The sequence below is a fragment of the Papio anubis genome, chromosome 17 (genome assembly GCF_008728515.1).
Source record: "Papio anubis isolate 15944 chromosome 17, Panubis1.0, whole genome shotgun sequence".
In the NCBI taxonomy this organism is placed as follows: Eukaryota; Metazoa; Chordata; class Mammalia; order Primates; family Cercopithecidae; genus Papio; species Papio anubis.
The window spans coordinates 59872540-59899374 of record NC_044992.1 but is presented as its reverse complement, the minus strand read 5'-3'; the positions used below and the strand labels follow the sequence as shown (position 1 = coordinate 59899374).

General features: G+C 39.3%; 1 protein-coding gene across 21 annotated transcripts in view; it reads right to left on the bottom strand.

The window, feature by feature from the left end:
- The window catches only part of BPTF (bromodomain PHD finger transcription factor), a 150206-nt gene that overhangs the window by 62368 nt on the left and 61003 nt on the right, over positions 1-26835 (bottom strand). For 15 of the 21 annotated variants that reach the window (XR_004179290.1, XR_004179289.1, XR_004179292.1 and 12 more), the window contains 8 exons: positions 26504-26692; positions 21135-21322; positions 19542-19897; positions 19109-19240; positions 9700-9829; positions 8784-8922; positions 5062-5241; positions 1410-3720 (listed from right to left, as the gene is read on the bottom strand). Coding sequence is in view for 17 of the 21 variants with exons in the window: in XM_031657147.1 (XP_031513007.1) it covers positions 1410-3720; positions 5062-5241; positions 8784-8922; positions 9700-9829; positions 19109-19240; positions 19542-19897; positions 21135-21322; positions 26504-26692 (3625 nt within the window). In the remaining 4 variants the exon portion in view is untranslated. The remainder of the gene's footprint in view (positions 1-1409; positions 3721-5061; positions 5242-8783; positions 8923-9699; positions 9830-19108; positions 19241-19541; positions 19898-21134; positions 21323-26503; positions 26693-26835) is intronic. The other 6 variants (XM_031657142.1, XM_031657146.1, XM_031657153.1 and 3 more) reach the window with 2 other exon arrangements.

The window sequence follows — 26835 nt, the reverse complement described above, 5'->3', positions numbered from 1 at the left end:
ACAGTAACTTTTCCAGTGGGAAAGAAGTTACCTGCAGGACAGTCAAGGACACATTTTGGGACCGCTCTCAATGAAGAAAGCAGAAAAGTGCAGAGTAATCCTATAAATCCATGAATTGTAATGAAGAGTTCCTTGATTCCCTGCAGGATTCTGCAAATCCTTCATTGCAGGCCCTGCAGAGAAATTGTACTTTTCAGCTGTCTCTATTGAATGTGTAATGGAGTGATGATATTTTATTTCAAATCAAAAGATGAGTTATAAAAAACTTGGTCAAAAAAACTATGACTGGTTGTATTAATAAATGAATTCCTTCATAGAGAGTACTTACTTTTTTTTCTAATACTAGCTGATTGTAATATAAAGGAAATCAAAAAAGTGTGATTTTTAAAGAAATTGGAAAAATATTAAAAGACACACAAAAACGAAGCCTAAGGGGAAATGAAAACGGCTCCGTAACTCGCTGAAATAATTTGAGGATCCTAGCAAAATCTAACTGCAACTATGACCGATTCTGATTTCTAAAGATGTTCCCAGAACTCTCATGTTTTCAATGTTTATGTTCCATCCTTCTCAATTACAGGGGTGAAAAGATAAAGACAAGGACATGAAAAAGGAGAAAGCAAGGACAAATAACTGAAATGTGATATAGCAGATAAAGTACTAGACTGGGATTTAGGAAAACCGGGCACTATTCCTGTGTCTCTGTAGCCACAGGCAAATCACTGTACATTTACAAAACATAAGAAGTTCTAAGATCCCTTCCCAACATCAAACTACATGATTTTACAACTGCCAACACTATCTATTTAGGACGCATCCCCTAAACCTAAAGTGCCCAGAAAATTTTAAATTAGGACTCTTTCTGGGTTTAAAAAAATTTCTCAGAAATCTTAGAGACTACCTATTCATACGTAAATAACAGAGAACTCCAAAACAAATGTTTATCATGCAAATAAGCTACATTAGGAAGATTTTCACATTATGATAAGCTTTATGAAATTTACAGGCATGTTTCTTTATGTCTTATTTTTTACGAATTACCTAATAAAATACAAACATTCCAGAAAGTTGGTGATTATCTTGTTCCCAGAGCAGTAACTCAGAAAATCAGACCACAAAAACAATCACATCTGACACGTTCCTTTTGTCTTATGAAAGTTAAAACTGAATATCATTTTAAAACATTCTCTTAAATTTTAAGTCTTTAAACATTTTTCCCTACAAAAACTTTAGTACATACCAGTTGGCCAATTTTGAAGCTTTCTGTATCCTGTTTCCATTACTATCTTTAGCCATTAATATGTTTCCTGTCTTATCTCTATTATCTCATTTTTTAAAAATGAGATATTCTTGTGAGATAATTCTTTTAAAAATTTTCTCCCTCCCCAAATACATTTTAAAGTACATACCTCCAAGTGATGCCAAAGGTTGGTCTAGGAGAAGGATATGGCCATATATCCAAAGCAGGTTTTGCATTGTAATTAAAATAAGGGACCTCTCGGATTCCTCCTTTTCTGGCCAACTTTTTTAAGTCATCGTTAGGCAAAACAAAAATGCTCTTCTTGCTGCTCTTGGTAACAAATTTTCTATAGGATGGCAGAGCTGTACCTGAGCGAGTCTTCTTTGGTCTTGAAAATTTCATCAGTTTCACTTTGTCTCGTGTGGAATACTCTTTGCTCACAGTCATAGATGTAACCAGCGTGCCTCCTGTGGTGGTCAGGGAGTCTGTCACTGTCGTGGTGACCACGGTTTTGCTCTGCTCCTTTACAGAGATGATGTCCACACTGCTGCCTGTGGAAGGTGTGGAAAGCTTGGTCACCGTTGTAGTGGTGGTTGTGACAGTGGATTTCGCACAATTTTCTGTGGAAGAAACCACAGTTTGCTTATCGCCTTTTTCTACCTTGATCACAGTTTTTGATTCTGTGGCCACAGTGGAAGTCATCGTAGTGACTTCTGTGATGACGGTTTTTCTTTTAGATTCTCCATTGACATTTTCATTTTTGTTGACAGGCAGACCATTTTCATCAATAAAGTCATTACTGAGATTAGATTCCTCTCCAGAAGTAACAGGTGATGAACTAACTTTCTTAACTTCTGAGGTTTCTATTTCCATATCTTCTACCTGATTAACTGAATTGCTTTCTGGACAAGATGGTGAAGGTGTGGTCGTCTGTGTACCGTCAGACTCTTTGGTTGATGGCAGGGTCTCAAGGCTATCTCGGTAGTTACCTTCAGCATCTGAAGAACTCAGTAAATGTGATTTTGTTTCGGAGCTGTTTCTTTCATTAAAATCTTCCATGATGACATCACCATTAATGAACGGCCTTACAGCAGATTCTTTAACAGTCAATGATTTAATATCATTCTCAGGGATTATTTTATTTATATTATTAACCTTTGGTTCAACATTACCACTTACTACTTTACTCTCAGAAATTTCTTTCAAGCATTCACCTTTCAAATATATCTTGGGTTTATTATCTTTTCCATTTATTTGAAATGTACTTGTTCTCTGTCCTTTCTTTTCAGACTCTCGATTTTCATTATTCTTTTTGTCAGTAGTATTTTTTAGCTTTATTTGATCACTACATTTATTAACTGATCTCTCCTCTAATTTCTTCTGCTGACTTGTTTTTTTACCATTTGCTTCAGTTACCTTACCCAGCAGTCTGTCCTCACAGTTTCCAGTGGACTTATCAGAAACCAATTCACATTTTAATGGCTCCAAGCCTTCAATACCTTGTTCTTGAGTTCTGAACTGTTCAGAAATACTTTCATTGCTATTCTGAACAATCATATCTTCTTCACTGCTATCGTGAACAGACACAGTATCAGAACTATTTTCCAAAGTGCTATTAGATTCAGAGTCACATCCCAGTTTTCCTTCAAAGTCCATTGCTTTTGACAGAGGTGTGGCATCTCTGTCATTGGTACTTTTAGGCACTGATGAATGTAAAGCACTCTTGGAAGAAGAAACGATGGTGTCGTTTTCCTCCTGTATGAGCAGTTTTTTGTTCCTATAGATCAAAGAACCAATATCACCTGCATTGGCTAGTTTAGAGTCATCAATGAAAATATCATTTCCTTTTGTTCTACTCTTACTGGGTTCCTGGCCTTTACTGGCAGGGTCAGAGACATTTTCTTCTATGTCATTTTCAACGGAATTTTGTTTCTGACAGTTTGTTTCTGGGCTCCGAAAGGAGACATCATCTAACACTTGATCTTTTGGATAAAGTTTGTTGGTGGTATGACTAGGATCACTCATTCCAAGAACTGAGGAATCACTTTCTGAACATCCCTGAATCAAGTCCTCAGGTCGATCATTATTTGCATTCGGGCTCTGTTCTTGTCGCATCGAGTCACTCTGACACCCTTCTTTTGCTTTTGTTATTACTGGTGATTCAGAGAGATTTTTTGAAGAATTTGTAGAAGTCTTTCCTATACCCTTAATTCCACCCTCCAACTTGATTTTTTCGAGGCGCTGTTTTTCTTCCAGTGTAAACTGTTTAATTCTCCTTTCAAGAAGTCCATCTAGTTTGGATGATTTTGTTTTCTTTTTGTAACTAGTCCTTAGATGAAAACCCTCACTAACATTGACCACATCTACTTGAGAACTCTCCTGACAATTTACATGTGACTCTGTTTTCATGTCATCGTCTATTTCCATTGGTTCTTCCTTGCAGGGTTTATCACTGTCAGAATCTAAAAGCTCCTTCACATCTGTGAAACAAAGACATTTATAGAAATGTAACTTTTACTCTGAAAGGAGGAATTTATACTTTTTTTTTTTTTTTTTGAGATGGAGTCTCACTCTGTTGCCCAGGCTGGAGTGCAGCGGCGTGATCACGGTTCACTGCAACCTCCGCCTCCTGGGTTCAAGCAATTCTCATGCCTCAGCTTCCCGAGTAGCCGGGATTACAGGCATGTGACACCATGCCTGGCTAGTTTTTGAATTTTCAGTAGAGACATGGTTTCACGATATTGGCCAGGCTGGTCTTGAACTCCTGACCTCAGGTGATCCGCCCAACTCAGCCTCCCAAAGTGCTGAGATTACAGGCATGAGCCACTGTGCCTAGCCAAAAATATTAAAGTATCTATTTTTCTCATTTTCTCTCTAGAGTTTAAACATATATTTCAAAGTTCCTGGTCAATAAATAGTGTTGAACTTTATGAGACATACATCCCCAAAATAATTAAATATTCTGATCCTTAGTATCTAAAAACGATGGAATGCCATAATGAAAAAGTACTTAGTATGTGGCAGGCTACTGCACACGCTAGTACCTTCATGTAATATTTTGTATAGACTTTTACAGTTATAACATATCTCTAGCCACATGCATTATTTAGCTTATTTAGTTTTTTAAAAAATGACTTGTTACAAAAGACAATGTAGTTCCTCAAAAGGTTAAACAGAGTTACCATATGATCCAGTAATTCCATTCCTAGGTATATCTCCAAGAGAAGTGAAAACGCTTGGCCACAAAAAACTTCTGCATGAATGTTCATAGCAGCATTATTCATAATAGCCAAAAGAGGAAACGGCCCAATGTCCATCAACTGATGAATGGATAACAAAATGTGGCATATCCATACAGAGTATTATTCAGAAATAGAAAGAAAGTACTGATACATGCTACAACATGGATGAACCTTAAAAACATGCTAAGTGGATGAAGCCAGCCACAAAGGACCACATACTGCCTGATTCCATTTCTATGGACTGTCCAAAATAGGCAAATCCAGAGAGACAGAAAGTAGACTGCTAAGCTGGCGGCACTTTGGGGAAGGATTGGTAAGTAACTGCTAATGGGTATGAATGAGGCTTCTTTTCAAGGTTATGAAAATGTTCTAAGATTGACGTGATAATGGTTGAACTTTGTGACTATACTAAAAACCACTGAATTTACACTTTAATTGGGTGAATTGTATGGGATATGAATTACATTTTAATAAAGCTATTATCAAGAAAACACAACGCAGTACCTTTCCTGTGGTGGGACCCCGATCCACTGCATTCTTATCACCCCCAGGCTGCCCTCCACAGCTGACTCTCCTTACCTTGGTCCTTCTTCTCAGTAATCTTTGAGATATCCATTTCACTTTGGTCTGCTCCTTTTGCAGCATCTGAATCTTTTACCTCATCTTTTTCAGAATCAGGCTCTGTTTTTATTTTTTTGGGACTTCGTGAACATTTTCTTTTATCTGACTCATCCATATTTTCATCCATATTATTTTTGGCTAAAAAGAACCGTGTATAGCATAATTAACGTTATTTCCAGTATTAGTACTTTAATATGTCAAGTTTAGTGAAAACAAACAAGTATTTGCCAGCAAGTTATGTTTCATTTTTTCATTTAAAAAAAAAAAAAAAGGACAAAGGTCTTATTGAGTATAAGGTACGATATAATCCTATATGCCTGGCTGACCTAAAACATAGAAGGAATGACTGAATTTCAGACATTTCAGAAAACTTTGTACGAACATTTTTGGTGAAACATGATTTATGAAATTTGTTTTAAAACACTGCAGGATTAAAAAAAAAAAAAAAAAGTAGACCTGGTGTAGAGGCTCATGCCACTCTACTCCAGCCTGGGTGACAGAGTGAGGCTCTGCGTCCAAAAAAAAAAAAAAAATTGTTAATTCAGTAACATAGCTACAAGATAAACATTAATACTACAGGCTGGCGTGGTGCTATAATCCCAGCACTATGCGGGGCAGAGGTGGGTGGATCACCTGAGGTCAGGAGTTTCAGACCCGCCTGGCTAACATGGTGAAACCCCATCTCTGCTAAAAATACAAAAATTATCTGGGCGTGGTGGTGCGCACCTGTGATCCCAGCTACTCAGGAAGCTGAGGCAGGAGAATTGCTTGAACCCAGGAGGCGGAGGCTGCAGCGAGCTGAGGTCACGCCACTGCACTCCAGCCTCAGTGACAGAACGAGACTACGTCTTAAAAAAAATAAGCGGTCAGTGACAACTGAAACAAGAGTGATAAAATTTGGATGGGTGTGGTAGCTCATGCCTGTAATCCTAGCACTTTGGGAGGCAAAGGCAGGTGGATCACTTGAGGACAAGGAGTTCAAGACTAGCCTAGCCAACATGGTGAAACCCCGTCTCTATTAAAAATAGAAAAATTAGGCCGGGCGCGGTGGCTCAAGCCTGTAATCCCAGCACTTTGGGAGGCCGAGGCGGGTGGATCACGAGGTCAGGAGATCGAGACTATCCTGGCTAACATGGTGAAACCCCGTCTCTACTAAAAATACAAAAACCTTGGTGGTGGTAGCCTGTAGTCTCAGCTACTTGGGAGGCTGGCCCGAGGGAGAATGGCGTGAACCCTGGGAGGCCGGAGCTTGCAGTGAGCGAGATCAAACGCCACTGCCTCCAGCCTGGGGAGCACAAGCTGAGACTCCTCTCAAAAAAAAAAAAAAAAAAAATAGAAAAATTAGCCAGGCATGGTGGTGCACACCTGTGATCCCTATTCAGGAGGATGAGGCAGGAGAATCGCTGAAACCTGGGAGGTAGAGGTTGCAGTGAACTGAGATCGTACCACTGCACTCCAGCCTGGGTGACAGAATGAGACTCCCATCCAGCCACAAAAAAAGTAGGTGATAAGCACAAACAAAGTGATAAAATCTGGGTGGGTGTGGTGGCTCATGCCTGTAATCCCAGCACTTTGGGAGGCTGAGGCAGGCAGATCACTTGAGGCCAGGAGTTCAACACCAGCCCAGCAAGGTGAAACGCCATCTCTACTAAAAATACAAAAATTAGACAGGCGTGGTGGTATGAGCCTGTAGTCCCAGCTACTTGGGAGGCTGAAGCAGGAGAACTGCTTGAACCTGGGAGGTGGAGTTTGCAGTGAGCTGAGATGGTGCCACTGCACTCCAGCCTGGCTGACAGAGCGAGACTCTGTCACACACACACAAAAATATAATGAAAGAAAACTCGTGTATAAAGGATTATCACAATCTGTTCGATGATTCCAGAAAGTCCACATTAGTGGCTTCTAACATACTTTGTGTCACAGAACCCTATTAGAAATGGATAAATACTATGATCCTCTACCAAGGAAAAAAGTATGTATATAAACTTTTGTAATCTATTTCAATGGTTCTTGGACTCCTTGAAGTTTATATAACAGAATAAAAGACTGAAGAAAAATCATGAAATGCAATGTGTGACCTTGCCTGGACCTGGTTTACTGCTAACAGTAAAAAGGTACCTCTAAGACAACTAGGGCAAGTGGAATATGGACTGAAAATCAGATGATTAATTTATTAATTATAGTTAATTTGTTGAGTGTGATAATGACATGATGGTTATGGAAAAAATGTCTATGTAGCGATATATACTGAACTTCTGGTGAAACATAATTTCTGGGATTTGTTTTAAAACACTACAGGATTTAAAAAAGTGGTCAGTGACAACTGAACCAAGAGTGACAAAATTTGGCTGGGAGCAGTGACTCACACCTGTAATCCCAGCACTTTGGAAGGCCAAGGCAGGCAGATCACTTGAGGTAAAGAGATCGAGACCATCCTGGCCAACATGGTGAAACCCCATCTCTACAAAAAATGCAAAAATTAGCTGGGCATGGTGGCATGCGCCTGTAGTGCCAGCTACTTGGGAGGCTGAGGCAGGAGAATTGCTTGAACCCGGGAGGCGGAGGTTGCAGTGAGCCGAGATACGCTACTGCACTCCAGCCTGGCAACAGAGCGAGATTCCATCTCAACAAAACAAAAACAGAAACAAAACAACCTCCCAACCCCCACAAAAAAACCTCATTTATGTGACAGTGTTTTGGAAGCCTCTATCACTTCCTTTCTGGTTTTCTCTTACGTGCAACAATGCTAAGGTTACCAGATACACGACTCCTCAAGAAGTGAATTAGTACTGAATTTAAGATTTTTTTTTTTTTAAGAGATTGAGTCTTGCTCTGTCATCCATGCTCGAGTGCAACAGCACAATTGTAGCTCACTGCAACCTCAAACTCCTGGCGTCAAGCAATCCTCCTGCTTCGAACCCCCAAGTAGCACCACGTGGCAACACGCCTGGTTAATTTTTTAAACTTTTTTGTAGACATGGGGTCTTGCTATGTTGCCCAGGTTGGCCTTGAACTCCTGGGCTCAAGTGATCCTCCTGCCTTAGCCTCTCAAAGCACTGGGATTATAGGTGTAAGCCAATGCGGCTGGCCTGAATTTTTTTTTTTTTTTTTTTTTTTTGAGACAGTCTTGCTTTGTCGTCCAGGCTAGAGCGCAGTGGTGCAACCTTGGATCACTGTAACCTCTGCCTCCTGGGTTTAAACCATTCTCCTGCCTGAGCCTACTGAGTAGCTGGGATCACAGGTGTGTGCCAGCACACCCAGTAAATTTTGTATTTTTAGTAGAGACGGGGTTTCACCATATTAGCCAGGGTAGTCTAGAACTCCCAAGTAATACACCTGCCTCGGCCTCCCAAAGTGCTGGGATTACAGGCATGAACCACTGCACCTGGTGGCCTGGCCTGAATCTAAGATTTTGAAAAATGATAATCAGGCGGCTGAGGCCTCTTCTAAAAAACAAGTTCCATTCTACGATCTTACGGAAATCTGAGACATCAAATTCCTGTGAATAAAGGTAATTTTTACAGTTTTAGGGTTTTAGTAAACTAAATTGGTAATTTTGCAGTACTATTAAAAATTTCAGGAAAATGTTTTTATCTAAAATATAGTCAATATACTACTACAAATTTATAAGAAATATAAAGCAGAACGATTATGCAGAAAACGTAATTTTAATTACTTACTTCCTTCTAATGACTTTCTGTAATTCACATTAGTATTGCCTGGCAATTTAGGAACAAACCTATAAACATGAGTTTTACTAATCCAGCTCCAACCACCATATCCTGTCACTCTGTACTCTTCACCTTTTTGTTTCCAAACCTGGTGTAAATGAAAACATTAAACAGTAAGAATGACAATGCTTATAAACCACATGTGGTTTTATGCATTTTTACCAAACAAGTTTCAAAGTGAGGCAAATTAAATTTACTAATCATCCCCAGGTTTCTCCAAGTGGGGACAAAAAAAAATTTACTAATCAACTTAGTTGTCACTGGGAATCAAAGGTCAATGAAATAATGCTCCTTTTTAGCATGTAAAAATTAAGACAATTTTATAGTTTTATAACAACTTCAACAAATTGTCCTCATAAGCCTCCTATATTCTACTAAGATAAACTGATGCTTTGTAAATTTGCCAGGAAGATGTACTTCATCCCTAACATATTACTTAAAAGACTATGTCAAAAGTAGGCCAGGCGCAGTGGCTCACACCTGTAATCTCAGCACTTTGGGAGGCCAAGGCAAGAGATCACCTGAGGTCAGGAGTTCAAGACTTACCTGGCTAACATGGCGAAACCCTGTCTCTACTAAAAATACAAAAATTAGCCGGGCATGGTGCTGCACGCCTATAATCCCAGCTACTCAGGAGGCTGAGGCAGAAGAATCATTTGAACCTAGGGGGCTGAGGCTGTAGTGCGCCAAGATTGTGCCACTGCACTCCAGTCTGAGCAACAGAGCCAGACTCTGTCTCAAAAATAAATAAATAAAATAAAAAGACTATGTCAAAAGTAAAATAAAATTAGTAAGTATTCAAAGTTTCAGGATAAAAGTTTCAGAAATGGCTAACACTATTTTAAAGGGTTGTTGTAAAAATTACCTGATGTTTAACTGGAAATGTGTATTTTACCCATGTTGCTTGCTGCATCGTTTCTTCCTCTTCCTGTTTTTTCTCTTTTTTTTTGACTTTCTCCTTTTCTTCTCTTTCAATTGATGTCATCCGGTGTAACCTAAGAATGCATGGATAGAAAGACAATGTTAACTTAGAAAAATAAACAGAAAAGATAAAAATGCAATACTGAAAAATTAGGAAGACAAAGCAGACTTATTTATAATCCTATAAACCAGACAACCCCAATTGACAAAACTTAGTTGTAGTTGTACAATTCCTTAATAAGAAAAGACAAAAGAGTACAAAAAGGCAAAAACAAGAAATGCTATCCTTTCCATGCCTCCTCATAAGAAATAATTATGATTTATTCCTAAAACATTTCATGTACATACCAACATTTATGTATCTCTTTACATAGTCCATTACATATTCACACATATGTATTTTATAGTGCACACACAACCACAGTTTTTAATCAGTGGATAATTACACTAGAAGATCTTTCCTTATCAAAATACACAGATGTTTTAAGGAATTAAAAAATATACCATTGCATGGATACGCTATAATTTATTAAACCAGGTCACTGTTAAAGAATATTTTGTTTCCAGAGTTTTTTCCTTCCAAAAAACGAAGACCAAAGAATACAAAAACGTTTATTTTATCAAGCAATATTTCTGAGTCTCACAAGCACTGGGGATTTTAAAGCATTCAAGGATCTACTAACATAAATCAGGTCTCTTACATCCACAGAGAATGGGGCCCATGGGGCCCAGCTTTCGAGAAAGAGGAAGAATGAGGAAGGTCGGCCCATATTGACCTAAATCATGAGACACAGGCACCGGCCACAACGCTTTCTCAGGCAGGAAAGAAAATCACTGCATCTACTAGTAAAGACCAGGCCTGTGGTGAGGCTCTACATTCAGGGGATTAGACTAGATTTCATGAATCAGAATATTTCTCACAAACAGAGACACGAAGCAAAACCTAAAAAGAAAGGAGCTCTTGTCTCTAAGAGTGCTAGTGGCAGAAGAACTGCTTTTATCACACCTTAACCAAATGCAGCCAATTTCTCATGCACAGTTCTGTGGAAAGAATAGAGACCTTTTTTTAACTTGGGGTAGTGATTCCAAAAAGATGTGGGAGGAGATTTCAGTCTTTTTATCTCCTTTCCCCCCACCAAAAACTCCCCATCACTCTCCCTGCTTCTTCTCGCCCCTCCACTTTTAAGGTTTTGTGTCCCTGTGATTGTAGGTCCCCACAATACATTCTCCCCCAGGCTGACAGCTCATGCCTATTAACTGCACTCAACTGGTGTAGCAAACATTCTCCATAAGGCTCCTCACAGTCTCTCATAAGGTGATGGGAGGAGGGGAAAGGGAGTGGATCCTCACTGGGAGCTAACATACTCAAATTCCATCCCACTGGCAACACACTTGGAACTAAGGAGAAGGACAAGCTCTGCAGGCACAATACAGTGGATAACGTGAAGTCTCAGGCTACAGGAGTAAGGCGGGGTGACTATGCCAGAAGGACTGTGTAGGATTTCTCATGGAGATTTTCAGGGCTTGTTTTCCATACGCCTCCGAAAGGCCAGGTCCAGCACGGCAACTGGGCCATTTTTGCCGAGAAAGGCCAGGAATGGAGCACGGTCTGAAGGACTCTAGCGTAGTGACACCCTAGGAGCTCACAGTTGGGCAGCGTGCTCAGTTGTGTTCTTGGTGTTCACGAGGCAAAGAGGTCCCTTTTATCACCAAATACAAAGGCTTCTCTTTGCAGAGGAAGCAAGGCCAGTTAGGCAGTATTATGGCTAATCTGTGATGCTCCCTATCCCAGAGTAGCATGCTGGTGGGTGTGCCAGTGGCAGATTTTCCTTCTACTTCTCCTTGATCAACTAAGTCCGACCAGGAGAATGGACTGAACTTCAACTCCACTCCCATCTCCACATGGGGCTCAGGGTTTTGTGCTGTTTTGCTATCACAGCCAAAGCTGTAACAAACAACATTCTATGTCTGTCTTGGTAAACCTAGGGAATACCCCTCTATATCCTTCAGTGGTGGGATGGCTGGGTCCGAAAGTTCCTGCACTGAAAATGCTGATGGATATGGGGTCAAACTGCTCTTCAGAACAGTGCAATCATAGTCCCACACTACCATCAATCATGAAGCCACCCTGCGCTCCTACACTTCCACTCATGCTGAGTTAGTACTGAACTTCTAAACTGTTAGTCAAATTCAGAGGTAAAAAATACTATCCCATTGTTTTAAATTATGAAATAAGTAATCATTTTTCTGTCTACTGGCCTTTCATATTTATTTTTTTGCAAAGTGCCTATTCAAATCCTTTGTCTTGTTTGTATTAGACTATTAGCACTTTTCATTTATAAAAGGTCTTTGTCAATTAAGAAAATTTTCCATTTGTGGTACAAAATATTTTTCCTCAGTTTGTCATGTCTTTTGAGTTTGATTACAGTAACAATTTTCCACTCAGAATTTTAAATACATGTATCCACTTTTTTCCTCTATGGCATTTGGACTTTTTATCTCTCTAAAAAGAAAGTATCACAATAAAAACATAAATTAATTCATGCTTTCTTACTGAAGTTCTCTTTTGTTTTTAGGGTTGTGGGGTTTTTAACAATTCTTCATCAATCTAAATGTTTTTTTGCTAAGGCAGAGATCTAAGTGATATTTTCCCAAACATGCTTTCCTTTTGTGATGTGTAATGCTACCACAGCTGAATCTCCATGCTTAGGTCTATTTTTGGATTCTGTATTTATCTACTGATTTGCTTCTTCTGTAGAACAAATTAATGAAGCTTCAAAATGTGCTCTAATATCTAGGGCCTTTTTCATTAACATCTATTTTTTCCCCTTTTGGCTATTCTTACACAATAACTTTCTTTTTCCTTTTTTTTTTTAAAGATAGGTTGTCACTCTGTTGCCTGGGATGCAGTGCAATGGCACGATCATAGCTCACCTCAGCCTCAAACTCCCGGGCTCAAGATATCCTCCTCCAACTTCTGGGCTCAGCCTCCCAAGTAGCTGGCATTACAGGCGCACACCACCACACCTGGCCAATTTTAATTTTTTTGTAGAGACAGAGTCTTGCTATGTTGCCTAGGCTGGTCTCAAACTCCTCACTTCAAGTGATCCTCCCTCCTCAACCTCTCAAAGTGTTGGAATAATAAGCGTGAGCTACTGTGCTCAGTATTCTTGCACATTAACTTTTCTAGATCAAATATTAGTTTCATTTTGGTCAAGCCTCCCCTGCTCCAGGATGGAAAATCTTACTCCCAAAGTATCCTTCATGTCTTTAGTTAAGCTTTAAAGATTGCTTAACTTTTTAATTAATTATTATTTTTGGTAGAGATAGGGTCTCCCTATGTTGCCCAGGCTGGTCTTGAACTCCTGGGCTCAAGCAATCCTCCCACCTCACCTCTCAAAGTGCTGGGATTACAGGTGTGTGCCACCACGCCTAGCCTAAAGATTGCTTTACACAGGCCTTGAATATTTCTTGTTACATTTGGCCAAATGTGGTGGCTCACACCTGTAATCCCAGCACCCTGGGAGGCTGAGGAGGGTGGATCACTCGAGGACAGGAGTTTGAGACCAGCCTGGCCAACACGACAAAACCCTGTCTCTACTAAAAATAAGAAAATTAGCCGGGCATGGTGGCACTTGTCTGTAATACCAGCTACTCGGGAGGCTGAGGCAGGAGAATTGCTTGAACCCGGGAGGCGGAGGTTGCAGTGAACTGAGATGGCACCGCTGCACTCCAGCCTGGGTGACAGAGCAAGACTCTATCTCAAAACACACAGACACACACATGCATACACACACACACACACACAATTATTCCTTCATTATAATTTTTCAAAATATGTAAAATGCAACCAGGTTAAGAAACGTAACTTTATCTATAACCAATACATTAGATGCTTATGTGTCCAACTCCCTGGCAATCAATACTTTTGTGGCAAACATTCTCTTGTTTTTCCTTACACTTTTAGAATCTATGTGTGTGCATCCCAAACAGTATAAAGTTTGGCTTTTGAAAACTCAGCATAGGCTGGGCGCGGTGGCTCACGCCTGTAATCCCAGCACTTTGGGAAGCCGAGGTGGGCAGATCACGAGGTTGGGAGTTGGAGACCAGCCTGGTCAACACGGTGAAACTCCGTCTCTACTAAAAATAGAAAAATTAGCCGGTCGTGGAGGCACGTGCCTATAATCCCAGCTATTCAGGAGGCTGAGGCAGGAGAATCGCTCGAACCCGGGAGGTGGAGGTTGTAGCGAGCTGAGACTGCATCACTGCACTCCAGCCTGAGCGGCAGAGCAAGACTCTGTCTCAAAACAAAACAAAACAAAACTCAGCATCATGTATAAAACTACCTGCATAGAGCAGTTTTGTTACTATCAAAGAAGGTTCCCAGGAAAATACAAACTTGTCTCTGGGTCACAATCTGGCTTTAGCTTTCAGGAAAGTTCACAGACCTCTTGGTGAAATCAGTGGGTGAGATCATGAGCAAACCCTGGAAGATACAGGGCTCACCACAATCAAGGTATCTGTTGTGACTGCAGCATAAAACAGGTCTACTATAGCCAAGCATCCAAAGTGGATGGCTCTGTACTTCCTGTTTTTGGATCTTTTGAGGATTGTTTACACCATGACTTGGGATTTGGCCTTCAAGGGTAGGCTGTCATTTGTCTACCTGCAGTATTGCTTCTGCAATTTTATAGGTGATGTATTTTCTGTTGTTCTCCTTGTCCCCGTGGGTCCGTAATTTTTAAAAAGTTTGGCCACAGTTTTGGTGGAGTTCAGCTTGGAACAAAATTATATGTGTTAATTAATTAGATCAACTGCATATAATTGTGTCTGTATCTTGACAATATTTATAAGTTTTATTTCTCTTGGCAAACTGCATTTCCTGGTACTTTTAGAAAATGTTAAAATATAATGTTGACAATTTTTTTTGTTTGTTTTTTTGAGACAGGGTATCACTCTCTTGCCCATGCTGGAGTGCGGTGGCGCAATTATTGCTCACTGCAGCCTCCAGCTCCTGGCCTCAAGCGATTCTCCCACCTTGGTTTCCCAAAGTGCTGGGATTACAGGTGGGAAAGCCACCTCACCCGGCCAACAGTGGGTATCTATTTTGTTCCACCTCAATGTTATTGGGAATGCTTCAAGGGTTTCACCAAAAGGCATAATAATTTGGTTTGAAATACATCTTCAAAAAAAAAAAAAAAAAAGACTTCATACATTCATACTTATCTAAGAGTTTTTTTTAAAATGAATGAATAGGCCAGGTGCGCTGGTTCACACCTGTAATCCCAGCACTTTGGGAGGCCAAGGTGGGAGGATCACTTGCGGTCAGAGATTCAAGATTAGTCTGGGTAACGTAGGGAGACTCCATCTCTATCAAAAAAAAATGTAAAAAAATTTTAAAAAAAACAATAAATAATGAACTTAGACAAAAAAGCTTCTTGGCATCTAATGAGATGATCAAAAGGTTTCCTTTCTTTGATTTTTTTCTTTTTGAGACAGTGTCTTGCTCTGTTGCTCAGGATGGAATGCAGTGATGCGATCTCAGCTCATTGCAACCTCTGCCTCCCAGGTTCAACTGATTCTCCTGCCTCAGTCTCCTAGTATCTGGGACTACAGGTGTGCACCACCATGCCTGGCTAAATTTTCATAGAGATGGGGTTTCACCACGTTGGCCAGGCTGGTATTAAAACTCCTGGGCTCAAGTGATCCACTCGTCTTGGCCTCCCAAAGTGTTGGGATTATTGGTGTGAGCCATCGCATCCAGGCCTTCTTTGACTTCTTAAAATAGTATGATATTAGTAATCTCCTAGTATTGGAGATTGGTGTCTAAGGTGAAGCCAATTTAGCCATGGTTTCTTATTCTTTAAATTTACTCCTGAATATATCTGCATACCAATATTTTCAGATTTCTTATAGATATACCTATTTGCTATTAATTATTATAATAAATATTAATAAAGGAGACAGGGCCATAATTTTCTATTTCTCTATTTCTGTTTATCAAGTTTTCTAACAGTTTCACACTAACAGAAACAATAATCTGTAAAATTTCCTCCTTTTTGTATTCTAGTAGAAAAGTTTAAACTATCTGGTTCCCGAAACTTAAGAAAAACCTTATGAACTCATCTAGTCCTGCCATCACCTTAATAACAGGTGCAGTGATAAACAACCAGAAATCCATCTCCTGCCTGAGTGTGGCTTCTGCCCTATTAAGGACTGAGATCACTGTGGCGTCCTTCCCAACCCTTCCCCCACCCAAAGGGAGCTCGGTGGGCCCCTTTCTGTAGCGGTGGGGATGGAAGGTGGGGCACGATCAGGTGGGGACTTCTATTCCACCATCTTGGTCCACTTCTTCTAGCTGGACCCCTTTCTCTGTGGATGTAGGAAACCCGAATACTATATTAGTGGACCCTGTGAAGGCTTTAAAATTCCAAGTTCTAATAAAAGAGAATCAGAAATATCGGCTAGTATGTCTCGTTTTACTTTTTTTTTTTTTGAGACAGAGTTTCACTCTTGTTGCCCAGGCTGGAGTGCAATGGCACAATCTCGGCTTACCGCAACCTCCGCCTCCCGGGTTCAAGCGATTCTCACGCCTCAGCCTTCTAAGCAGCTGGGATTACAGGCATGTGCCACCATACCCGGTTAATTTCATATATATATATTTTTTAATAGAGACAAGGTTTCTCCATGTTGGTCAGGCTGGTCTCGAATTCCTGACCTCAGGTGACTGCCCATCTTGGCCTCCCAAAGTGTTGGAATTACAGGCGTGAGCCACCGTGTTTTTATTCTAGATATTGGTTATTTGTGCTGTATTATTTTTCCCCCCTTGATAATCTTATCAGAGGCTTATAAAACATAATGGGATCCTAAGCTATATTTGTTTTCGATTTCATCACATTTGCTCAACTTTAATATTTTCTTTCTTTAGCTTGGTTCCTTGAGATGTACCCCTAGCTAATTAATTTGCAGTTTCTTTTCTAATATGAGCACTAAAAGCTAGCAACTTCTCCTAGGAAGTCTTTAATTGCATCTCATAAATTTCAATGTATGTAGTACCTTCATGAACATCCAGATCAAAATGTCTTCTAGTTTTCATTATGATTTATATTTGAGCATTTATTTATTTAGAAGTGTATTTCTTACCTTTCAAGCATATAGCCCTTGCATTTAAAATTTTACAAATGTCTATATTCCTAAACAATACTGTAACATTGTATTATCACACAAGCTTTTAAACTCTACACAAATATACATGCCTGATTGGCCAGGCGCAGTGGCTCATGCCTGTAATCCCAGCACTTTGGGAGGCTGAGGCAGGCAGATCATGAGGTCAAGAGATCGAGATCATCCTGCCTAACATGGTGAAACCTCATTGCTACTAAAAATACAAAAAATTAGCCAGGCATGGTGGTGGGCGCCTGTAGTCCCAGCTACTCAGGAGGCTGAGGCAGGAGAATGGCGCGAACCCGGGAGGCGGAGCTTGCAGTGAGTCGAGATCGCGCCACTGCACTCCAGCCTGGGAGACAGAGCAAGGCTCCGTCTCTAAAAACAAAATAAAATAGGCCTGATTATGAGTACTTAGGAATTGTTTCCAAATTTCACCATATGAAATAATATTATAAGGAACACCCTGCTACAATGTCTTCTCATGTACACAGGGTAGAAGTTTCTCTACTGTATTAGGAAGGAGTGGAATTGCATTTTTAACTTTGTTTTTGTCAAACCACTCTCTAAACTGTTATAGCAACCATTGTACTTATTGTGCTATTATCAGAAATGTATCACTAATCCCAGCACTCCGGTAGGCTGAGGCAGGCAGATCGCTTGAGCCCAGAGTTCAAGAACAGCCTGGGCAACATAACGAGACCTCTTGTCTATAAAAAATACAAAAATTAGTCAGGCATAGTGGAATGCGTCTATAGTCCCAACTACTCGGGAGGCTGAGGTGAGAGGATAACCTTAGCCCAGGGAGGTCAAGGCTGCAGTGAGCTGTGATGGTGCCACTGCACTCCAGCCTGGGTAACAGTGAGATCCTATGTGAAAAAGAAAACAAAAAAAGATGTATGTGGTGGAAACACCAAAGAAAACTGGGAGCCATACCTTTAGCAGATGAAAAACATTTAGTAGGCATAAATTTATTTTTCTCAAAAATATATCTTATGTCCCTTTTGTTTTCTTTTGAGATGAAGCCTTGTTTTGTCACCCAGGCTGGAGTGCAGCAGTGGCGCAATCTCGGCTCACTGTAGCCTCCGCCTCCTGAGTTAAAGCAATTCTCCTGCCTCAGCCTCCCGAGTACCTGGGACGACAGGCATGTGCCACCACACCCAGCTAATTTTTGTGTTTTTAGTACCTCGGTCTCCCTAGGTGCTGGGATTACAGACGTTGAGCCACTGTGCCTGGCTTGCATTTACATTTTAAAAGCTATAGGGCTATGCCTTTGGAGTGGACTCTGTAGAAAAGACGGGGGCAGGGAAGATAAAATAGTTCTTACTTTTTGCTTTATGCCCTTAAATATTCTTTCCATTATCATAACCTTAGTTTTGTAATAATAACTTTTTAAAGACTAAAGTTACAAAGCAAGTCTATCAGCGCTAAAAAGTAGATTCAAGTCACAAAATTTTCTTTCTTTTGAATCATCTGTTCAAGTTGCACAGCCCTGGGTCTACTCAGGAGCTACATGATCTTTGGTTGGACACTGAACTTTAAAAAAGGATATAAATCAGATTCAGAGCATACTGCCTACAAGATTCTAGAATAAATACTAAAAAACATGAGTGTTCTTTCTAGTCAATAAAAATGCTACTTTAGAAAATATTTCAAACTTTCATATACCAGATCTCTTTTGATCTTCATCACAATCCTGTATGGCAAATAAGAACTAATATTCAGGGAGGGTGTGGTGGCTCACTCCTGTAATCCCAGCACTTTGGGAAGCCGAGGCGGGCAGATCACAAGGTCAAGAGTTCAAGACCAGCCTAGCCAACACAGTCAAACCATGTCTCTACTAAAAATACAAATAATGAGCTGAGCATGGTGGGGGGTGCCTGTAATCCTAGCTACTCAAAAGGCTGAAGCAAGAGAATCGCTTGAACCTGGGAGGCAGAGGTTGCAGCAAGCTGAGATTGCGCTACTGCACACCAGCCTGGGCGACAGTACAAGACTCTGTCTCAAAAAAAAAAAAAAAAAAAAAGACCTAATAATATTCATTAACGTTTACAACTTACATAGGAAGAAAATGAGGCCAAAGGTGAAGTCTTCAATATGGCCTCTTAAATACACTAACTTTCATTATTAATATGCTAGTATTTCAAAAGGGAGTCCAACATCATTTACAAGGCTCAGAACTCACTTACCTGGTATGTCCTAAAGATTCTCGCCATATTGGTAGCATCACAACTGGTTTAACGGCACACTCTAAAATGGCTAAAGCCAATGCAAATTCTCTGGGTTTGCTACACATCTGAACTGCCTTGATCCAATTTGCCCTATATTTCAGAAGAAATGAAAGAAATTATTTCACTAGGTTGACCTTAAGTTAAAAGCACAGTAGTTGTAACTTTGGCCTCCATCTGATTCCAGGGATAAAGACTCTGACTCCTAATCCTCCAAACAGTGGTGTTGGTTCAGTAACTTAGAAGTACACTCATGCCTCTCACGTCCTGTCTGTTGACCACATTGACTTCATTCAACTCATTGGTAATGACGTTTTCAAGTCCACATCTACAACAATCATTTTATAAACATTTAGTATATCTACAGCAATAAATTAACCTTAGTTTCCTTTACCTATGTGATGCCCAATTGGGATGAAGAAAGGATGAAGGGATGTTGTTTTCTAATTGGGTGATAGTCAGTCTCAGAGTAGATATAGTAAGAACTTTGGACCCATGGACAGAACCGTTCCATTTGAACTCTCCTGCTGGAGTCAGACAGAATTTATGTGCAAGATGCCTTCTCTTATCATGATCTTCTCTGTGCTGGTGCTTATTCAAAGCAAATGAATTGGTGGAGTATTGATTGTGGTAGACGCGATACTTCCCTTCTTGACCCAATTTAAAATAATTGTTGATATTTCCTTTCATGACCACTTCCTTTTTGGTGCTCAACCGTGAAATTTCCCCTTGAGAGTTAACTACCAGTACCTGACCAAAAACATAAAAAGACTGCATTATTTATGTCAATCAAAGATGTAAATTTCATCTGATCAACTGTCTTTCAATAACTAAAATTAATCACTCAAACTAAGTTAAGATAAATCTTATGATAGAACTTTTGAAGTCTAAAAGCTAAGTTAAAAGCTAAAGCTAATTGTTTACAATTAAACAACCAAGATATGCCTGCAGAAAGAAAACTAACACATATTAAGTACCTATTACATGCCAGATACTATTATTCACTGCTTTCATGTATTAATACTTCAAATATACACATGAAACCATACATATAAATTACTCACCTACCATTTTTTAAGTATATAACATACACTTAAGAGAAAAAGAAGGGCATTGCATGTACTATCCCCCAAAAACTATATCCCTAAAAACATCCTTTCGGGTCCTTTTATCATTCCAGCTATAGTGTAAGACCCCATGGATACTTCAAAATAGTATTTTCAAACAGTTGGTCCCAACTTTTAATGGACTATGAAATAAACAGTGGGTCTTATTCAGCTTTTTAAAAAATAAAATGTAATGCAATATAGGCTAGCACAGAAAATACCAGAGTGCTTCCTACGTAATAAGGTAAAACAGTATTTCAGAAAGCTTTTGAATATGTGTACTGGACTGCTATGGAAAAATGTGTATGTGACTGAGGGTCAGAGTCAAAAAGAAGTATGAAAGGCACTGCTTTTAAGCAATTGCTGTGATGTTAACAACATCATTTATTCTTGTATATCTACTCTGAAAATAATTCTTGAATATCGGAGATACAGTTGGGGCCATGTCCTGTCACCATGGCTAGCTGAAGGACAGAGATACCGAGTCCTAGCTCTGATCCCATTGTTCATGATCAGAGCTGGGATGCCATGCTGTCCTATCCACACTACTCTGCTATCAGTGGATAAGCCTCATCCTTTAGCTGCAGGTTCACCTGAAGTGATCATAGCTAGAACTGAGCAGTGAATCACCTACAGTTATTTAATAAACCATAAAACCCAAAATAGCCTACTCATATGTGTAAAGAAGCCTTTAATTCTTTAGAATGATACGTAGAATAAAACTGATCACGTGGTAAGAAAGCGTATCAGCCATTTATAGCATTTTTATGCCTTGACTGAAATTTGGGTATGCAACTATACTTATAAAGCCTAATGCTTTCAATCTTGTTACCCACTACAGTTTTGGAAATAGATGTTTCTTTTAAACAGAAAGAACACACCTCTTTGCCCTCCTTAAATAATTTATTTGCTTCATGGGCAGCGGCTGCCACCTGCTGGCTCTTCAGCTGACTAAGTTTGCTATCTGGATTCCGCAATCTGGTGATGATTCGAGTTGAGCCAGATGATCCTTTTCCAGCTCCAGGAGATTCGCTGAGCTCCCCATTGGACTTCTCCAATTTGAAATCACCTATTGTCAAATGAGAAGGCCACAAAGCAATTGCTGACAATAAGTAAATAATTATAACCACCTTATTTCACCAAAACTCATATCAGGTATATATGTAAAATCCACAAAGTAAACAGATATTTTAAAAAGCCCTTGAATGGCAAAGCAAGTATCATTAATCCTTAAGTTTTTCACTTAAAAGAAAATGTCGTAACTTTACTGAGTCATCTATTGTTCCACAAAAAATTCAAACATGCTAGATTATCTGTTTCAAAGTTCATCTATGTGAAAACAGGAAGGGCTGCTACAAACTTACAAGTAACAAAAACATAATAATAACTCAAAAAGCAAACTAACGTGTTGCCTTATATATTCAATATGGATTTCTGTATAAAAAGGTGTAAGTTTTCAAAAGATTTCCACTGAAATTCTGTTTAAATACCAAATAGTTTTGAGCTTATAAACATAAATGTCACGCATTTTCCACTAGGGAATTTAGATAATTATCTGTGTATGCTTATCAATATAAAAAAATCAACTAGTGTTTTACAACCTAATAAAGACCTCTCAACATTTTCCTAGTAATTTAATTTTTTAAAGAGACAAGCTGCACAGGAGCAATTTCTGCTTCATATAGTCTCACTTTGGCTGATTTTTTTTCTCTTTTTTTTGAGACAGGGTCTCATTCTGAAGTGCAGTGGCACAATCTCAGTTCCCCTCAGCCTCAATCCCCCAAGCTCAGGTGGTTCTCCCATCTCAGCCTTCCAAGTAGCTGGAACCACAGGCATGCACTACCACACCTGCTTAATTTTTTGTATTTTCTGCAGAGATGGGGTTTCACCATGTTGCCCAGGCTGGAAAAATTTGTATACATTCTAAAACTACTGCATCACTGTTCAATTTCCATTGACCAGACAGTTGAATAAGCTCTGACTTTTCCTTTTCAAGGCTTTAAAAAATGAAGACACTGTGGCACTGGCAAATGAAAGGACAGAGAATTTACTATATTATATATAATAAAGATGGCATTTTAAGTAAATAGAGAAAAACTAGGATTGGGAAAACTGGCTATGCATTTTGGGGAAAATAAGACAATTTCATAAACATCTGTTAATTTTGCCTGTTCCATACCCCTTTTTTCCTTTGGGGAGACACTTCCCTCACCACTGCCTTCCCACACTTTAATCATATGATTCTGCCAGGGCTGCAAATCAAGTATGTTTCCCCTTTGGAGTGAGCAGCAGGACCCAGCGTGGCCAGACAAAGCACACCACTAGCTGGCCACAGTGACTGCCCCAAGACTGGCTCTCTGGCCCAATCCTCTCAGCATCCTTTCCAGTTTTTAAAATCTGGAGTTGGAGAAGGGGTCTTGGCTTTTTGTACTAATGAGCAGGAAGGGTGTAAATCAGAAGTTGGCCACTTTTATTCCCACGACATGGAGAAAACCATTGATAACAGCAAACAATAAGCCCATCACAGAGAAGAAATAAAGAGAAAAATATGAAAGGGCAAAATCAGAAGTAGTCTCAATAACCTCATTTGGCTCCCTAGATCCAATAATGCACCTGAGACTGTCACCAACACTGGACTTCTCAATAGCGTATGTCAATAAAATTCCCCTTTTAAGCAGGTTTGATGGATTTCTATCAAAACCAGTGAATTCTAAATAATGCAGTAGAATATTTTAAGATTTTGACTCCAAAATATCACACTAGTACAGTTTTGGAAATAAAATACAATTCAAAAGCAGGTCTAGAAATTTCTACAAATTTCCAACCCCTATCTTAAAGGTATGGTAATTAAAATTATCTCACATTCCACAGATTTTTGTTTTAAACAGAAAGAACACACCTCTTTGCCCTCCTTAAATAATAAGTCAAAATGGAGAGAGGGTGCTGAGCATCTTGCCACCCCAGGCTGGAAAGCAAGTCACTTTGGATGTGTGGTAGCAAAGCAGTTGGTCAGACTATCAATTTTCTCTTGGATCTCAGATCATGGAGGGGTTTTTTTTTTTTTTTTTTTTTTTTTGAGATGGAGTTTCGCTCTTGTCGCCCAGGCTGGAGTGCAGTGGTGCAATCTCGGCTCACTGCAACCTCTGCCTCCCGGGTTCAAGCGATTCTCCTGCCTCAGCCTCCCAAGTGGCTGGGATTACAGGCGCCCGCCACCATGCCCAGCTAATTTTTGTATTTTTAGTAGAGATGGGGTTTCACCATGTTGGTCAGGCTGGTCTTGAACCCCTGACCTCAGGTGATCCACCCGTCTCAGCCTCCCAAAGTGCTGGGATTACAGGCGTGAGCCACTGCGCCTGGCTGTCAGATCACGGAGTTTTATGCCAAGATATTGAACTACAGTGGTTAGTTCTTGGGACCATCTATAAAGTCCTGTAATAGATACTTTTTAGACGTCATTTGGTCAGGGTCAGATTTCCTGAAAAGAGAAAGAGAATGACACAGTGCTTTTAAAAAGTTTCCTAATGCAGAGCCAACAATCCAATACTGCTCAGAGTCAATCCTTTATCACTTGCTAAATTTAGTGCAAATAAGGGAAAGGAGAAGAAAATTCAACCACGGGGTGAGACTTAAAGGAATGGAAAAAGAGAACTAAACTGAGGGTAGAGGTCTTTACTGAACACCCTCTGCCCAAAGGCCATATTCTTCCTATTATAAAGCAGTGGATCCTTGTGATGCAGCCTGGCGGCAGGCTACAGATCTACATCAGCCTCTGCAGCTCATTGTTTAATGATACCAGCAGGCAGAAGCCTACACAAACTCTTCACCTGAGGGCTAGGACTATTGGTCTACTGAACAGATAAACTGAGGAAGTGGAGGGTGTTCACCTTCATGGATCCTAAAGCAAGTTACTGGGCATTAAGTATTAGCTGGGAACCTAGGAATCTACAAGTGAGTGCTACTGTCAGAAAAAAACCCCAAAACTGACAAATAGGGTTATATGATTGTTTAATCCTACAGAAGTCCCCAGCAACCCAACCCCAATAACAGACAGCAGGAACTAGGCAGCTAAAACAGAATAGCCTCCAGAAGGGGAATCTTCTCATATGCTTCTCACCTCTCAAACACAGCCATTCTCCCAGAAAACCAATGGCATCCTGATTTATTAAAGAACACCGTCCACGATGTTTATGAGTGTCATAGGCAGTTAAATTCATAATGTGGCTCATGGATTGTAAGATCAAGATAAGCCACCTCCAGATCTATCGGAATTAATGTACACACACAGAAATACTAGATTTGGGTCTAGATACAATTAGAGGATGTAACTGTGGGAAAGAGGTTTTTGAAAAAGTTTTAAGTTGTGGGTGAAATATTTGCATTATATTAGGCAGAACCATTTTTGAATTGTATATATGGGAACAAATGTGAGTACACACACGTGCTGAGCTACCAAAAGATGGAAGTGTAGATATTTACTATGCTATAATCTTTGCGGCATACTTCTTTCCTTAGAAAACCATTCCTGCCCAACTCCAGTCATACACTTTTGCTGGAGGCATCAATAGTAGTACCTTGCCTGCCCTGGTCATAGGGTTAGAAACAATATGATCCAAGATAAGCCACTCAAATTCCTTCCTCAAGGACTTTTGATTTGGAGCAGAAGTAGGGGCCTTGCCTTTGGGTCACAGACCTTGGAAACATAAATACAAATTGCTGGTGCCATCTTCCCTGCCACATGGAAATAGCCTGTCTGTATTGGAAAAGAATGGGGTTAACACACATAAATACATGTAGACCTAAAAGGTGAAAGAGAGAGGAAAACGAAGAGTTTGATACCCGAGGGTCCAATTATGCCTGATGATGGCTCGGGCTTCCCAACTATAAGAGCTAATTAAATTCCTTCTTCACTTAAGCTAGTTTAAGTTGGTTTGGTCACTTGCAAGTGAAAAAGTCCTAATTAAAACAGATTTCCAACTCATATCAAATGAAAATTATTGCCTTAGATAGATTGAAAACAAAGTTATAGAAGTATTAAGAATTACTGTAAAATATATGTATATTCTTGGGATGGGGATAACCCTCCTTAATAAAACACAAAATTCAGAGAAACTCTAAAGAAAAAGACTGATAAATTTAACTATATAAAAATGTAAAAATTTCTGTATGACAACAAAGAGCTAAAAGTAGGCAATTACTATGCAAATATATGTAAAACTGAATATTAATAACCACAATACATAAAGCATTCCTCAACTTCATTAAAGAAAAATAACAAAACTCTATCAAGAAAAAGTGAGAAAAAGATATGAATAAGCAATTCACAGGAAGTTCAACAAACACATGTAAGAAACTTAACCACGTGAGTAAGAATATGTAAATTTGTATACGAAATACTTTTCACCATGGGCAAAAATGTTAAGAGGAATGATGTTGAATTTAAGTGAAAGAATAAGGAAACCAAAATGTATGAAAATTACTGGTATAAATCTCTTTTGATATACAATTAAGCAGTAGCCATCACTGTTTTTTAAATGTAGCTACCATTTGACCAGCAAGTCCACCTACTATTTCTATAGTGCCAGAAATACCTGCACAAGTACACAAAGATATATGTTAAGGATATTCAAAAGCACCACTATTTGTAATAATGAAAAACTGTTAACAACAGAAATGTCCATTAATAGAGAAACAGTATATGAATTGTGGTTTATCCATACTCTGGAGTATCATGCAGCAGTTAAAAAAAAAAAATGAATTCAATTCATAACACAAAAAGATTCTCTACATGTATCACTGAGTAAAAAAAGCAGGATGCAGAACAATACTTGCAGAATGATCCTGTTTATATTTTAAAAACCCCCAAAATGAAAAAATCACCCAAAGCCCTCCAAAAACTTTTGTAAACATATATACATAAATGTAACTGCAGAGAAAGATCTAAAATGTTACACACCAAACTGTTGATGGATGGTGGTTACCTTTGTGGAGGGAAGTATGAAAAGGATCTTTCTTCCCCACTCTGTGTGCTTTTGTAGATTTTTAAAACAAAAACATTGAGTGCAAGTGCTATCTGTGTTTTAAAAAAAATGGAAAATAAAGGAAAAGAACATCTAAATCCCCCCACCCACCAAACTTTCATTTAAAAAATTAAAAACTAAAAAAAATAAAAATAAAAAATAAAAAAACACAAAAAAAAAAACAAAAAAAGAAAAAACCTCCCTTTAATGGAATGGATGAAGTATATTCTTACCTATCTCTTCCTGAATAGAGACAGGTGTATGAGATTCTCTTTCTCCATTTTCAGGATCATCAGCTGCCTTAGCAGATTCACTCTGGGAAGAATTTAGTTCACTGCTGCTGTTACTGTTTTCCAGATTAGGCTGGATGGAGGTAGTGGTAGCACTAGTGTTACTGCTCTCACATATCTTGTTAGGTTCTTCTAGAAAAATAGAATATCTGATTTTTAAATTGGAAATCACATGAAAAATGACGAATTGTCAAAAAGACATTTGTTTTAGGATTTCATTACAAAGCTGTATTTTTAAAAGAAAAGCTGTTCATGTATGAGTAATGCAATGTATA